The 17,435-nt window shown below is 34.3% G+C and overlaps 1 protein-coding gene across 1 annotated transcript in view; it reads left to right on the top strand.

Annotated features, from left to right (window-relative positions):
* The window catches only part of LOC134533679 (sodium-coupled monocarboxylate transporter 1-like), a 243,385-nt gene extending 226,361 nt beyond the window's left edge, over positions 1 to 17,024 (top strand). The window contains exons 12-13 of the mRNA XM_063371225.1: positions 8,273 to 8,433; positions 16,690 to 17,024. Coding sequence (XP_063227295.1) covers positions 8,273 to 8,433; positions 16,690 to 17,005 — 477 coding nt within the window. The 3' untranslated portion in view covers positions 17,006 to 17,024. The remainder of the gene's footprint in view (positions 1 to 8,272; positions 8,434 to 16,689) is intronic.
* Positions 17,025 to 17,435: the final 411 nt, after the last annotated feature.

Below are 17,435 nucleotides of genomic sequence, written 5' to 3'. Positions count from 1 at the left end.
ATAGTGGCTGAAGGGGTAAGATCTCGCAATAGTGAAAATTCTGTTTCTGACTTGTTTACAATATCTAACAGTCTCTTAACCTGAATTATAACATTTTGTAAGGAGGCAACTTGGACCTCAGACAATACAGAGGCATGAACCTCTAAAAGTAATTGAATGCGTCTGTGCAAATGAGCTAAACGATTTCTGACTCTGGGCAAGGTAAGGGCAAAGTTTTCATCATCAGTCAAATTAGTGACTATCTCCTGTAAAACTAGAATTTTACTCGAGCACACATTGAATTCATGATTGGGGTCAATACTCTTTAAATTGTCTTGAACAATAGGTACATCATTATTGATTGCTGTGCGAAGTTTCTTACGCAAAACAGCTGCTGTGGCTTCTTGGTGCTGAACACCACGCAACTGACATTCAAATGTCAATTCATCCTTTAAAAGGAATTCTGGTACTACTGTCGAAGGCATGATTAAAAATACAAAATATTAACAAACAACAAAATAAAACAAATTAACCCAAAAGTGTTGTCACCTCCAGAATAGCACCGCTGTTGAGGTAGGGGCACATGCAAGACAAAATCTACACATGCACAAATGCACATCAAAACAACTTCAGAACCATGCTCTGCTACCATTACTGCACCACACCTTACCTCTATTCATAAAATATTTGAGGTTATGAACAAAGGCAGGCGGATGCTGAAAGCTTGTGGACCAAGGCTCATGAAGTGTTTCGATGTGCAGAGGGGTTAGTTAGAGTATCAACAGGGCTGACTGGTCATGCACTCTCACAATAAACTATAAGAGTATTATTCAATGATTAAATAAAAAGGACAATTTCAGATAAATAATTTATTTTTTATGTAAATTATTTTTTAAATCTCAACACCCTGACCATATTATATTACCATATTATATTATCACTAGTATTTTAAATTATTTCTTACATGATACTGATTTTATTATGTTTAAGTTTTATCTTATCTGGGGCCCCTTACAAAAACGAATAAATTTTTTTGTTTACTATTAAAACAAATTAATAATTACATGATGAATTCCTTACAAAACAAAATTTTTGTTTATCAAAATATCTTTAGTCCATGTTACATTATATCGTTGCTTGTAAATTATATGTTAAATAAGACGTTACATTGGTTCAACAAAAAAATTTCTTTAAGATAGAAGAGAAGACAAAGTTTGACGAGAAGTCCGATGAGGTTAAGATCACGAAATTTTCACATTATGTAGAGTTGATTAAAAAAATGTTAGTAGTTCATGCCAAAAATAATGAAATAGTCGTCGGCTTTCCTGAATTAGGTGCGGTCACATCATTTTGCTTCCTGGCTGCCGGGGACAGGCCCCCAACACCACAGCACAAGTTGGTTCAAGTGTACCGCATGACCGGTATCGTGGATTACCGCGTGGCCGGTATCGTGGAACCGCTAATTAACATAAAATAACAAAGAATATTAACACGCCCGGTGTTACAAATATTACCCTACGTTATTGAGACATAAAACAACAAAACTTACCACTTAGTGCGGTTGTAGATGCTTAATGCATCTTGAAAACTTTAAATCACACAAGAACGAATTTTTGAGTTACTACATCATGGCGTCAAGGTGCTGGAAAAGACCGTTTGTGGTCTGTAAGTGCAAGACGAAGAAGGACATTGAACATGGCACTCGTAGAGAGTACTTTTTTTTTTTTAAACGACCACATATCGATTATTAATGGAGCATTAATTCTATTACAAAAAGATTGACTTATAATTTGATAAATATACCTTCACATATTTACCATAATAATTAAATTGTAAACACATTATTCATAATAGATTCAAAAAAAAATACATTGACACAATAAAAAAACTTGATGTTCAAACATTTAAATTACACATAATTATAATTATTACAACTTCGTTCAAAATTAACCTTTAAATCTTTAAATGACATATTACCATTAACAAATACCAAAATAAAACACTGAAAACGTGTGGAAACCAGTTCGCCCAAAAATAAAAGAAAACAAAATTATAAATAAATAAGTTGAGCAAGTGCCACCAACATTACAACGGCACAAGTGGGATCTCGGCGAAGGGTGTGACGGCGGCGGCGAAGTGCGGCGACGGAGTCCCGCGGCGGAGACCCACGAGTGGTGCTGCTGCGAGAGTTGCGCCGGAAGTGCGGCCCAGCAAGGTGTGTGAAACGAGTGACTGGGGAATTGACATTTCTTTACGTGTAATTAATTATCTGCCAATTTAGAAGATTATTTGTAAGTGACAAGTAGTGGTAATAAATAAAACTGTGTGTGATAAAAAAATCTTTAATTAGGCTATCCTTTACGAACCCGCAGGGAAATCATAACATTTTGGTGTCAGAAGTGGGATAGCCCTAATTAATAGATTTAGGATTCAGTTTTATTATAAGAATAGTTAAGAAATAGAATTTAGTTTACGAGAATATAGTTAGTGTTTAGAACTTTAGTTAATTTGAAATTTATATAGTTAGTTTGAGTATACAGTATACACTGTAGTCAGTGTTAGTTTTGAATGTAATAGTGTTATTGTTAGTTTAATTAGAAGGTTCGGCTAGGTCATTTAAAATTAAGAACAGTATTAGAAAAAAATTATTATTTAGGTTGTTTAATTAGTAAATGCTTTAGAAAGAGATGGCTGCTGAAGAGTTAAATGTAAAAGATATCAGGAAGATAAGGGTTCTCCTGGAAGAAATGGTGAATGACATGAGGGCATGGAGAACCAGTATGAAGAACTCTGCGAAAGAAGTGAATAGTGAAAATAATGAGAGTAAGGACCATCATAAAAAACGAAGAGCAGGTCAAATAATAGCCTAGAGGAAATTAAGAAGGATCAGGATGAAATGAAGAATGGCCAGGAAGAAATGAAAAATGAAATGAAGACCGAAGTGAAGATAAGCCTAGAAGAGAAGAACAGCCAAGATAAGAATAACCAAGATAAAAACAGTGAAGAGAATAACAGTGAACAGAAGACCGGCCAGGAGAAGAACAGCGAAGAGAACAACATCGAAATGAAGACCAGCGAAGAGAAAACCAGCCAAGAAGTGAATAACAGCGAAGAGAAGAACAGCAAAGAGAAGAACAGCAAAGAGAAGAACAGCAAAGAGAAGAACAGCAAAGAGAAGACCAGCGAAGAGAAGACCAGCGAAGAGAAGACCAGCGAAGAGGAAAACAGTCAAGAGAACAGCGAAGAGAACAGCGAAGAACACAGCAAAGAGGACATTATCCAAGGAGAGGAGAACAGCCAGGACAAGAACCGCAAAGCGAAGAACAACGAAGAGAAGACGAGCGAAGAGAAGACCAGAGAAGAGAAGACCAGCGAAGAGAAGACCAGCGAAGAGGAAAACAGTCAAGAGAACAGTAAAGAGAACAGCGAAGAGAACAGCAAAGAACACAGCGAAGAGGACATTTACCAAAGAGAGAGAGAGCAAAATGCACAGAAGAGCTGAAGAAAAGCCGAGAAGAGAGTCAAGAAGAGATAGAGAAGTGCAAAGAAGAAACGAAGAAAGACCAAGAAGAGACTCAGGAAGACCAAGAAGAGGTGAATAAAGACCAAGAACAGGGGAAGAAAGACCGAGAAGAGAAAATGAGAACACAAGGAGTCATGAAGAGGGTACAAGGAGAAACTAAGTGCAGTCCAGGTGAGACACATAAGAACCAAGAGGGCACGAGTAACCAAGAAGAGACGAAGAAGAGCCGGGAAGAAATGCTGTGCGAACAAGTAGCTGCGAGAGAAGAAATGGAGAGAAAAAGGCAAGAAACAAGGAAACTGTTGGAAGGCAATAAGCAATGCACTCAAGAGTATCGGGTCCGTCCAAGGCATCGGTCAGCCCGTCTCGGGCAGCTGGCTGAACGACATGGGGCATCTGCGACGCAGAAGTGTCGCCGGGTGACAAGAGAAGCTACATCTACTGCGAGAGAGGGTTATCTGGTGAGACTGTACAGCCCGCGATGGAGGAAAGGCAGGAGGCCTAAACTTCAAGTAGCATGGGGACCTCCACAAGGAGATGTATTACCTGTTCGGGACGAACAGGTTTAAGAAGGGGGCAATGTTACGATCGCGCTTGGCGTCGCCGCGCTCGTTCGGCCTGTCTGCGCCCCCTTACACCCGCATCCTCTCCCTGGTATCTCGTGTCATACTATTTCGCGACATCCTAACCATCGCAGCGCGCACCTGCCTCAGATCGAGTTACTTAAAAAAGGCCGCACTGCGGAATAAAAGGACTCAGACATGTTTATCGGCGCGTTTTGTGGGAACCCGATGCTTGTTGCGTTTATCGGCGTTCTTTGAGCAGCCGCCGCGTCCTTCGAGGACTCACGACGCGTTTCTGGGCATTTCGACGGCGAAGGACGCGCGATATCTCGGAGACATGCCCGATTGTTCTGGACGGGAACCCAAGGGCTATATAAGGAGGTTGGGCCGACCATCGAGGAGGAGTTCAGTGGGGAGTTCTCCCGCGGCAGAGTTTCCGGGCGATAGTGCCGCGGGTGCGGCAGAGTGGCGAAGTCCCTGGACGAAGGTTCCAGGGCAGGGAGTGAGTGAGTTCAGTGGAGTCGGGAGTTTCCGGGCGATAGAGTCGCGGGCGCGGCGGAGTCCCGAGTGAAGTGGCGAGCGAGTCAGTCATCGAGTGGGATCTCGGCGAAGGGTGTGACGGCGGCGGCGAAGTGCGGCGACGGAGTCCCGCGGCGGAGACCCACGAGTGGTGCTGCTGCGAGAGTTGCGCCGGAAGTGCGGCCCAGCAAGGTGTGTGAAACGAGTGACTGGGGAATTGACATTTCTTTACGTGTAATTAATTATCTGCCAATTTAGAAGATTATTTGTAAGTGACAAGTAGTGGTAATAAATAAAACTGTGTGTGATAAAAAAAATCTTTAATTGGGCTATCCTTTACGAACCCGCAGGGAAATCGTAACAGTATCTTATAATAGCTTTCTTGTAATTATGTTTGGTATTTTATTGGAGTTATTAATTTATGGTGTCACCTGCTGTCGATGGTTTTGCTTGTTAATATTGGGGTATTCCGTTAACTCAATTTTAGTACGTCTTATGGTTGTTTTCTCGCGGTGGTGACGGTATTTAGTTTTCCGCGTTTGTTTTATTATTCGTATTTACATATAGCGATGTTAAAAATTTTTACTCTCTGCATTATGCTGTCTCAATAAACGAGTTGTTTGTGATGTGTGTTCTATTATTTCATGGGAATTTTCGTTGCTGAGATTTTATTATTTCTGATTGGCGATTTAAAACTGTTTATTTTATCTGCATTTGGCTCTATTGTGTTAATGATGGTGGTTGTGTGTGTCTGCTATAGCATTTTGATTGTTTTTGTTATGTTTTAGTGATATGGTTTAATTGGTTTATATGTACCTATTTGTATTGTTATTTAAACATGTTTTATGTTATTAAAGGATGGTATTATTTTTGTCACAGTTATAGTGTGCTAATGCGTTCGTCGGTTGATTAACTTCATGTATCACTGGGCTGTATATTATTAATTGTGTTCCACGCTTAGGCAAGTTCCGTGACATTACAAGAAGTTAGTATAGCACGCGGCGATCGCAGCGGGCCAGTGTTACAAACAACTTTCACTTTTCGCTGGCCTGTCAACATGCGGGCTGTCTGCAATCTTCCGAGTTCCAAATGGCGAACACAGTTGTTATTCAAACTCTCCCGCTTAAATATGTCTTTGCTATATTTTTTATATATTAACTTATAGTAACACGCTGTCGGGTGGGCAGCTTGCACTCCACACGGCGTACATAGGTGTTACTATAGAAATCCTATTTTAAATATGTATTTTTCTCTGCGTTTTTATTTATTAAGGTACTTATCTTTACAAGCCAACGAGGTGGGCGAATTGTATTCCGGTGAGTTTTTCCTACACTAAGGTTTTACTATATCGACCCTACTTTTTTATTTTATGTTTTCTTATTTCTACATATATTTGTGTGTCTTTTAATGCGCTTCACACTGTTTTAATGGTTAGTACTACAGGAATCCAGTTATATTATTACTATGGTCTCCATATTTTAAGTATAGGTTTATGCGTACCTACATTTTTTTATAACTGAGCACTGAGGTAACATACATAATTTTTTTTCTTGCGATCGTGCGGCAGCCGAGAGGGCCGGTGACCATAACAGATTTTCCCGGCGAGCATTGTAAACATTATTTTCTGGGTCTTCGGCGTCACCGCGCGGACTAGCGAGACCGCCTTCGCTGTTTCCCGTGCGGCTGCAGAGATGCTCGGGGCAATACTATAGCCTTTCTACGATTTTATTTTAAATATACTTATTACTTAACGCTTCACATAGTTATGTGTTACATGCTTTAATGTACGGGTCCTTTTTTATTTTAATTTTGATTTTAGCGCTTCGCGCAACTGTTATCACTATGTGTTTTCATTGCATTTGTTTGGGTCCTAACTATGCATAATACATTTTATTTTACATTTTGCTTATTAGTTGACATGCCGATTACGTGCTATTGCTACGGCGTATTTTTAGTGATGTTATTTTATCTCTCTCTGATCCAGTACTATAAATGGTGGTGTTTGGATGTGATTTTAGTACAATAGAGGTTCAACTTTACTATACATTTTAACAATGCTTATTATTTCTGTCTTCGTGGTATACCTTGCTTCTACATTTTATTTTACTCTATGCTTATTACTTGGAGTTTTGCTAAAGTCCTATTACTAAAGCATATTTTACGTTACGTTTTTCTTCCTGGGTTAATACTATAATATGGCTGTTTTTTTTTTCGCATTCACTGTACATGATGCCCTCGCGGTAACAATTGGGGGTCGGATTCTGTAAGCGGGTTTTTGTGGCGCTCTCTGTGCGCGGGTGGTTGGGTTATGGTGCTCCCTGGGAGCTGTATTTAAATTTAGCAGTATGGCGGCGTTTATATTAAACATAATCGGAAAGGGCCTTTGGAAATTTAAAATTGTAGTATTGCGGCATTTGTTTTAAGCATACACGGTGTGGTTTTTTTTTGAGAATATTAAACACAACAGTATGGCGGTGTTTGTTTTTAGCATACTCGGAGTTTTCTTTTTTTTGCTGGGGAGGGGGTGGGGGATTTTAAGCTTATATACTTTTATTTCCTTCAACTCATCTCGTGTTCTGGTTGGTAAGGTATCTGCTTTCTAACCTCGACGTGCTCACGTCCCCCAGATCAAATCCATACCGCCCTGTTTTTTTGAAAACTACTCCTGCCTTCGGAAGGACGGTGGCGCGCTCTGGGAACGAAAGGAAGTACTGAGATGGCGGACGTCAACAAGATTGCGGCCTCCAGCAGAGGTTTACTGGTTGTAAACATCAATGGCGGCGTGGTCTGGGAGCGTAAGGTGTAACTAAGATGGCGAATGTCATCAAGATGGCGGCATCCAGCAGACGACGACTGCTGGGGGCCGTAATCATTGCGTAAACAATATTTACACCGTCCTAGTACGCCGTCGTTCCTCGTACTCATATTTATTATTTTTTATTCTTTAAAATGCAGTATAGATAATCACAAGACCATCGGCTATTGTAGTGACCTATATATTGTCGGTTATTTCGAACTCCAAATAGGACAACTGCCTATATTGACCAAATAATTACAAATAAAAATTAAAATAATTATATAACTTTATTTACTTTTTGGTTCGAACGCAATTTTTCCCTAGGTTCAAACTTTTTTTTTAAAATTAAAAACACCTATATAATTATTAATCACTTCAAGCAAATTTAATGTTTTTTATAAAATAACTTTTTCTTGGTTTTAATACAACTAAAATTACTTACATGACAAAAAGTAACTATAGAATATTTATAAAATAAATTTTATTTTACTACAGGAACACTTGCAAAAGTTACCTGTCTTAAGAGAATTTTTGTCTGAATCGGTTCCAACTACCTAATTTTTAGTTCCATTCGGTTCACCACAAAAATTGTCAAAGAAGATTATTTTTAAATGTAGTCTTTTATTTCCAGACAAAGTTTTACTCAATTGTAAAATACAGAATGCTTCACTTTATAGGTCCCGAGGGGTGATGGGTGATGTGGACCCTTGTAATCCGACAAGGCACGTGTGCTATGCCTTATGTCAATGAATGGTGCGTGACGCCAGTGGCTGCCAGCCAGTTCCAAGCCTGGCACGCATCGTGGTCTTGACTCTCACGTTCGTAACACTATTTAGAAATATAGTTATTGCATTTAACTTTTGTGTTTCTATGTGCATTCGTTTTTTCCAGGGGTGCCTTGTCGGGAGTGTCGTCAGCCTTGGTGTGATGGCATGGATCATGGTTGGTGCGCAAGTGTACAAGACCATGGGTACTGACAGGTTCCCGTACCTGCCCATGTCCACTGAGGGATGCGAGGAGTTCTTTAATATCACAGTGCCAATTTTGCCATCGTAAGAACTTGTGTTTCTTTTTTTTTGTACGTGATTTTGTCTCAAAAGGTTTCAATTTCAATGCTCTCAGAATTTTAAAGTGGAAAACATTTATAAATATTTTCAGGTAGTAAAAATGTCACCATATATTCCTACATCAAAAATTCATAAACCATGTATATTCACGACTATTTATATATGTCAAAACTAACAAAAATTATTTCAAAATTGTTGCATGGAATTAACTTACATAAAATTTAATTATAAATCATTAAATTATAACATACTAAATTAACGTTTAAATAACTTCTCCATTTACTCATTTCCATGTATGCTTACTGGTTTTTAGTTTTAATATATATATATACACAAAACCAGTAGCTATTAAAAGAAAGTAAATGAAAACAAAGTACAGTTATTATTTCAAGGTCAATTTTTTTAAAGTGTTTAACGTGTATCAAATCTAAAAACATATTTTGCTACAAAATATTTTATAACATCATTGGATTCCGGTATAAAAATTTACATTTTTCATATAGGTACTTATTCAGAAAAATTTCGTCATTTAATTTCGTTTAAAGTTACAATAAAACTAGTTGTCAACTTTTCGAGCTTACTGAATTACATATTATCTCATGAACCTTTTTTAAATACAAAAACACGGAAGTATGAAAAAAAACTCAATTAATTTTTTTAACGAATTAAACATTTAAATAAAATTATATTTGCATTACAAACAATTATCTCAAATTTATTTAAAGAATTTAACTTTATTTTTGAAAGAGAAAACAATAGTCTTTTAAATTAAATTATGTGTGATTTTAATACACGTGGCAAGATTTTCATAAATAACTTCTAATGATTAATAGTTCTCCGACGAAAAATTATTTATTTTTTGTTTTCTGTTCAATAAGTAACAAAGATGAATATAATGGACGTATTTAAACATTAAATATGTGTGGTACATTATTTTTAAACACAAAAAAAAAACATAACTTTTTAGGAAAATTCAAAAAAAAAATTCTTTAGCCATGTGTTATGCTACTGAGTACTGCAACATAATTGGAAGACAAAAGTGTGTCATATGTTTTATTAAAATAATAGAATTTACTTAAATGTTTAAACAAAAATGATGGTGTAATCACAGCTTAAAGCATCTTTGATACAAACAAAACCTGTTTCATTTAATTTTTAAGGTAAATGTGTAGTTATCATTTCATAATTTAAAAACGTTGGATATATCACGTAATAAGCTATAGTGAAGTTTAGCATAGGTAATTCTACTAATATTTAGATGAAATAAATAATTAACTTTGTGGTTAAGCATATTCTAACAAAAAGTTTAATATTCAATATCGTCGTTAGAAAATCTAAATTCAATGTTATAGATAACCTATAGGACTATTGGAAGAATTACAAATATAATTTAATGTCAAAATAATTTTTGTTTAAAATCCGACAAAACTTTGAACAAATTTTTGATAGTTAATTTTTAGGTTCGGTTTTATCAAAAATATTATTTTGATTTAATTTATCTCACTCTTGTTACTATTAAAATTTTATTTTACAGCAATAAAACATGTTTTGAAAAATAACTTTTTATGTCAAATTTTTAGTTAAACTTTCAAAAATATATCAGCAAATTTTAAATGTTTAAATATTTTAACATATGATTTTGTTGAGCTAATAAAAATCATAATGAAGTCCTATATATGAAAATACAAATAAAGCTTCACGTTTTAACAAGTTGTAAAATACACATATAAAATCAATTAAACAAGCCATTCATTAAAAAGAAACAGGAACAATGCTTAACACAATATTAATTTTACACTAGCTGTTTAGCAATGTTAGATTATATATGTAACACAAAACGAAAATATTTATTTACCAATCAAAACGATATCTATAAATTTAATAATACTAATTTTTTTTAATTAAAAATAATTTGGATCCTTAAAGACTTAGAGGACTGATAAATGATAAAAATGTAATGTTAAAAAAATTAAATGTTTAACAGTGTAAGTATGTTATACAGAATCAATATAAAATAGTTAAGTTTATTTCAAACCAATAAGTCAAATCCTGTTTGTAATAAAGATGTATATTTTTTAAATATTTTTTTATGTTTGAAGTCTTACATAATAGAATATAATAGCTTTATGTATTACACGTTTTCTCGATACAAAAATACCTACTTAGTTAAGCAGTAATAGTACAGCTCAGTAGGTACTCGCTATGAAGCGCCCACAGTGGGGTCAAATCCGAATTCCCTGGCCAAAAGTCTTAAAATTAATTTTTTTTTTTCGCGAATCCTGTAGTTATATTTTGAAATATAAGTGTCAAGGGCACCAAGAATTGCACAAATCACTTCGTTATGACGAATATTTTTTGCACAGTAATTGAGAGAAGACAAAAAATTCAACTTTCAGAAAAAAATAGGTAATAAAAACGTCGTTTATTAATTGATGCACTCACTTTTGGTTCAAAATTTTACAGTTCTCGTCAGTACTAGCTTAATCTGCGTTCTTTTCTGATTCTTAGGGTACATATTTCGTATCGGGAAAGCTACAACTACCTTGCAAATTAACGTATTTTAATAAAATAACGGTAAGATTTAAGTAAACCTAACTGTTCTTTGAGCTACAAAAGTTCCCCCGATTTCCCCCAACCAGAAAGTTGTGTTTTTAGGTACCCCAATATGTACCCTATATAGCCCTGAAAACGGCATTTGCTCAAACTTGCTCGTTTGAAAGATACTTAATTTTTAATTTGCCCGTGGAGTATATTCAGCTGCAGAAACTCAACTGGGCTGCGAGCGACCGTGACTGCCACACAGTAGGGCCAAATCCGAATTCCCTGACCAAAAGTCAAAAAGGATTGACAGTTGGCACGAATTATCGTACTCGGGGGTTTTCGGGATCGCTGAGTTCAAACAAAATTGATACAAAATTGATAGCAAATCTATTAATGTTGCTTTCAAAATTCGAGATGACTTCTCCGCAATTTGTTCGGAATAACTTCGGAAGTGTCAAAACATTATTTGCACGTAAAAAGTAGAGCCTTGGGGTTTTTGAGGCTGCATAGTTCAAATACCATAAAACTTATTTTAAGCTCGCCGTTTTTACCTTTAAATGTGAAGTGGTCATTTGGAAATTTATTTGAAATATTGAAAAGTATAAGACTGACGATCAAAAACCGAATGTGATTAGGCTGATGGCAGTGATTGCAAATCGTTTGCTTAAGTTTGTATTTGACACGCACATCTAAAATAATTTTGTAAACTTTTTTAATACCATTAAAATTAAAAATTAAATCGAAGCTAACAAGTAGCTAAAATTAACTAAGAAATTATTTATGCTTCCACATTTTTTAAAGAAAACAATCAACAAAAATATATTTACTTAACAAGTAAAACAGTCGAATGATAATGAAATCTCTTTTTATCTGTAGCTGTCTTTAGCTAAAATGGCAATGCAAGAAAAACCCTCAGTCTTCCTCAGATTCACTATCAAGATTACTGGTGTCACTTCTACTGTCATCAACAGGTTGTTTTAAGAGGGCAACAACATCCCCACTCAGGCTGCCTGAGAATCTTTTGGGAGTTTCCCGTATAGCAGAGATAATCGGATCGGAGGAGGCGAGCATTAAATAAAAAACATCAGCATTTGTAGCTATACGTGAAACTTTCCGAGATCTATGTCTTCGGTAGTGGCGGAAATCTTTGTTCCTTGCCTCTTGAGCTTCCTCGCTCAGCATTCCGATGGGAAGCGGACAAGCTTTGATGATGAGTTGCAATTTGGTATTCGCCTAATCACTGGCTGGCAGTGGTGCTATCTCTTTTGAAATTAGGAAGGTCAGGGTCGTCATTAACACACCGTAGTATTTTGTTTAACATAGGTGCGAAGAAAAAACAATGCACTTTATGCCTAATAGTAAACTTTAGTATTTTCCAATGACTTTCGCGTTTTGTGCTTTACAAAACCCGGTCTGGTATGGCGTCAGCCAGACAAATAAACAAAACCGTACGCGCGAAAATCCGAAATACAACTAGCGCCAGGCAGCGCAGGGCGTGCTTGGTAAATCGTGCATCAAGTGTACACATGTCGTCTGCTAACACAATTGTAAGAAAATATATGCTTAACAAATTCAAATATATTGCAGATTAATGGTGATATGTTATCATGATTTATAACAATTATTGTTTGCAAACAGTCACGGTAAAAAATATTTATAAACGGTACATAACAAGTGCCTATTTCTTACGCACGACTACTGTGCGTGGAGATCTGCAGCCACTCACAATGTTTGTTTACAGTCGGCTTTGTTTATTTCAGAACTCAGCTAAGAGTGAACAAAGAATAATAAAAAAACGATGATTCATCTTTGTTTACCACCTCCGAAACATTCCAGTCAAAACATGAGAACCAACAAAAACACGCGTGGCGGTCACCATCGCTCGCAGCTCAGTTGAGTTTCTACAGCTGAATATACACCACGGGCAAATTAAAAATTATGTATCTTTCAAACGAGCATGTTTGAGCAAATGCCGTTTTCAGGGCTATATAGGGTACATATTAGGGTACCTAAAAACACAAAAATCTGGTTGGGGGAAATCGGGGGAAATTTAGTAGCTCAAAGAACAGTTAGGTTTACTTAAATCTTACCGTTATTTTATTAAAATACGTTAATTTGCAAGGTAGTTGTAGCTTTCCCGATACGAAATATGTACGCTAAGAATCAGAAAAGAACGTAGATTAAGCTAGTACCGATGAGAACTCTAAAATGTTGAATCAAAAGTGAGTGCATCAATCAATAAACGACGTTTTTATTACCCAAATTTTTTCTGAAAGTTGAATTTTTTGTCTTCTCTCAATTACTGTGCAAAATCTATTCGTCATAACGAAGTGATTTGTGCAATTATTTATGCCCTGGACACTTATATTTCAAAATATAACTACAGGATTCGCGAAAAAAAATTAATTTTAAGACTTTTGGCCAGAGAATTCGGATTTGGCCCCACTGCTATAAACGTGGCGGGCGAGCGAGCTATGGCTCGGGGGACGTGATGTCACAAGTGTGCGACCCGAACAAGTGCAGGTGCACGAGGGGAGACGTAATTTGATGATTGTCTATATTTAGTAAATTTTTCGGTGTCAATTTAAAACTTGTTTATAAAGTTTAATCTAGCATTTTGGATTGAAACCTTATTAAGTTTTTATATTATTTTTTTGTTAGCTGAACAGGTCCGTTTTTGTTTACTTAGTGGTTCCTCGACACCTTTTAGAATAACATTTAATTATTTAAAGTTAATAATGGTTCTATTTATTTTTATTATGTTTGTTTTTCTGTTAGTCTTTTTAATGTTTAATTTAATAATTATTTAACTTTGTGTGTTTGTGTTCAGAAACAGAGATATAAGTACTTTTACCTCAGTGCTAACAAACCCACAATTTTGTAAAAGAGTCGATGATTTTCAAACGTATGAACAAATATTTATCAAACAAAGCTTAGCACAAACCCGAATAAACCAGCCTTCAAATAAAAAAGCCTAATTGTAATCGGTCTAGTCGCTCGGGCGCTACGATGAGATAGATACACACACAGAAAAGTTTAAAACCTTAAGCGCCACTATTTTTTATCAGGTTATAATCAATGTACAATTTATATTAAGACAAGGTTTTTGAAATAGCCCACAATAATCTTAACTTTAATCTAGTTAAATATAATTACAAAATGTTTTTTTAGTATTTTTAGTTCAGAACTCCAAATGATTTCTTATATTCACAACCAAATTTTGGCTAAATAAATACTTTTAAATAAGCTACCTGTGTTTGAGCGTTAATAATATGTTTAAAGCTTAAAATACTGGGGAAAATATTGTCTGGAATTACCACTGTACGGGATTTGTGAAAACGCGTTAAAATTACTCACTTCAAAAATTCTCAAAAAAATAATAAAATTCCTACCGAAAACGAAGTATTATTTAATAATTATGTATAGGCACGTTTCATATAGGGATAATTCGGCATTAAAAACTTTATAGTGTATTATTTTACATTCAAAATGATAGTGCTTATGATAAACAATACATGATCCAGTTAAATGTACTATTGGCAAAACATAAACGAATTCAAGATTTTGAGGCAAATTTAATACAAATTTTAAGATCCGTTTTATATTTTTCATATTTAGTAAAATAATGCGTTTAACAAAATAACATTTTTTATGGTTTATTTTACAAATATTTTCAAATATATTAAAGTCGTTTTAAACATTTCTTGTAGTAAGTAACTTTACTCAAATTTATAAATAAAATAAACATAAATAACCTATCTGATTATCAGTATAAATGCCCCACTGACCCAAACTTTGTTACAATAAGTGGTATCCTGATAAGCCTCCTAAAGAGTATGGTTGATAGATGTGAAAATTAGCTCTTATAAACAGTTCGCTAACTCGAGAACTAAACTGAAAAATATGTTGTTTTTAATGTACAGTTAGGAGAAAATAATACGGAATAAAATTAAAAATAATAAAGCAAAAATTAATTTTTGTTATCATAACACTTACTGAGATTCTTTTATCGGTGCAGTATAGTAATAGGCGTTAACCATAATGTGATTTTAAACAATAATTGTTTCAATTATTATTAAATTACAATGAAACACTGTGACATGAAAATCGGGCGAAAAACTGTTTTATTCAAATTGTTGAAGTAGCTGTAAAATAAATTTTAAACTTTCCTACTCATTAATGAAAACCCCAGCAGACATCTGCAGATACCTAAGGCTTTGCCCCTTTAGATTTAAAAGAGAGATGGATGCGAATGTTAGATGGAATAGAGTTTTTATTAAAAAGCGTAAAAATACTTTTTTGCCTGCGTTTCCAGTCATTTTAATTTCAAATATAATATTTTCGCGTTATAAAATTGAGTTTCATTAGTGAATTTGTACTATTCACAAATTAAAAATGTTGCTTTAGTTCATAGTATATAATCCATGATACGATCAACAACGCGAAATATAGTAATGCATGTTGAATAGACTTTAAGAAACCCTATACTAAATTAAGAATAATATCCTAAAAAAACAAACGAATGTATTAAAATATAAAAAATTATAAATGTAATATTTTTAACGAGCTTCTTTTTCTAAAAATGATGAATAATATCGCACTAGAAAATGATCACGTTGGTATTCTTGAAGTCTTTATAATTTTGGCTAAGGCCTAGGGATTTTTTTTGTCGTATCATTGGTTGATTTTTTGTTAATATTTGCATTTGTTGAGTTCGATTGACTGTTAAAGATTTTGATATTGATTTGAGTTATGAGACGTGTTGATTTTTAAGATAGGCTTTTTTCTATAAAATAAAAGGCCATTACATTATCGTTTCGGAGTTCGTAAAAAAATTTAATTATCTGTTAGGCCCAATGAATAAATATGGTATTTTGTTTTGCATATTCTTTACAGATTATGATTTATGGTTTATTGAAGTTTTTTTTAATTTGGTAGTTCCTTGTACTTCTCCCGCCCAGTGAGCTTGCAGTAATAATTTAAAGCTCCACATTTGTGTTTATATAAATTTTGTTATTTGGGATGTAGTGAATAAGCCATCGTGACTGGTTAGTGTTTTTTGCCATTGCATGTGATTGAAAGATTTTCAGAACATTTCATTCCATTTTATTTTATTTTATACCTATAACCATTCCATTTTCACGGAAAACTCTCACATGACCGTTACAATGTCATTCGTTATAAAAAGAAAATTTATAACAATTCAGTAAAAAATAAATCAATAAAATAACATATTTTTATTTTAGGCAAAAATATTCATTAATTTAAGTTTACACTTAAATTCTTGAGCATATTTAATACATTTTAGTGATTAAATATCAAATATCAGTTAAACAAACATAAAATACCGACATTTACCTACATGATTCGTGAAGTAAAAGTTTTGGACAAATATGAATTTTTAAATTGCAATTGCAATTGGAATGTACCAACAAAATATAGCCTAGTTCTCAAAAATGATATAAACTTAAAATTTATTGGTTTTGTTTTGATAGGAACAATGTGCATGTAACAGTTTAAATAAATAAGATAACTGTTATTACTATAAAGCAATATGGTACTTACACCTCTCTTTCTTGAAACTTTGCTTTCTTTATTAATATACATAATACAAGGAGAAAAGGATTAATTAACCTACTTAATTATTTAATAGCTGAAAGAGAACTATATTAAATATTATTATAATTTTTTTCTCGACAGTCCAACACCACTGCCTAAAGGAACGGGTGACGACGCTTTCCCAATCTACAAAATCTCCTTCCACTACTACTGCCTGGTGGGGACTGCCACAGTCCTCGTGGTCGGTCTGGCCGTGAGCTACTTCACAGGGTTCACAGACCCGAATAGTGTGGATGCCAGGCTCCTGGTGCCTTTCGTCAAGAAGTATGGACATTCGCGTGAAGCAGATGCCCAAGACCCGTCTGAAAAAATTTTGCTGAACTTGGAGAAAAACATTGTTTCTGACGTAAGGAAAAATAGTGTGTCTTATATCAAGAAGACAAGTAATTCAGCATGAAATAAAAGTGTACCTTATTTACAGTTTACACAATTTTTAAAAAAATTAAACATAGCTAATTACAAGATGTCTATAATTGAAACCTGAGTATATTTTTATTTATCAAAATATTTCGAATAAAGGTGAGTATTGAATATATTTTAAAAATATATTTCAAAAATAATTATTTTTTCAATAAAACAGAGAAAAAATTAATATAAATTTAACTAACTTTGCTTTTAATTTAACTTGCACTCCATTTAATTTTATCAATTCGTAGAGATATACATATCTGCAACTCGTATGTAATAAGAGTCTCGTTCTTTACAACTAGTAATCCCCTATTTGTAATATTTTATTTTGTAACATTATTTCATAAATGATTAAAACTAAATTATCTAGGAAAGAATAAACTTTATTATTTTGACAGTATTTGACATTTATCCTAATT

The sequence above is a fragment of the Bacillus rossius genome, chromosome 7, assembly GCF_032445375.1.
Source record: "Bacillus rossius redtenbacheri isolate Brsri chromosome 7, Brsri_v3, whole genome shotgun sequence".
NCBI classification, from domain to species: Eukaryota; Metazoa; Arthropoda; class Insecta; order Phasmatodea; family Bacillidae; genus Bacillus; species Bacillus rossius.
Note: the sequence above shows the minus strand (reverse complement) of the source record. Positions and strands in the feature narration are given on the sequence as shown.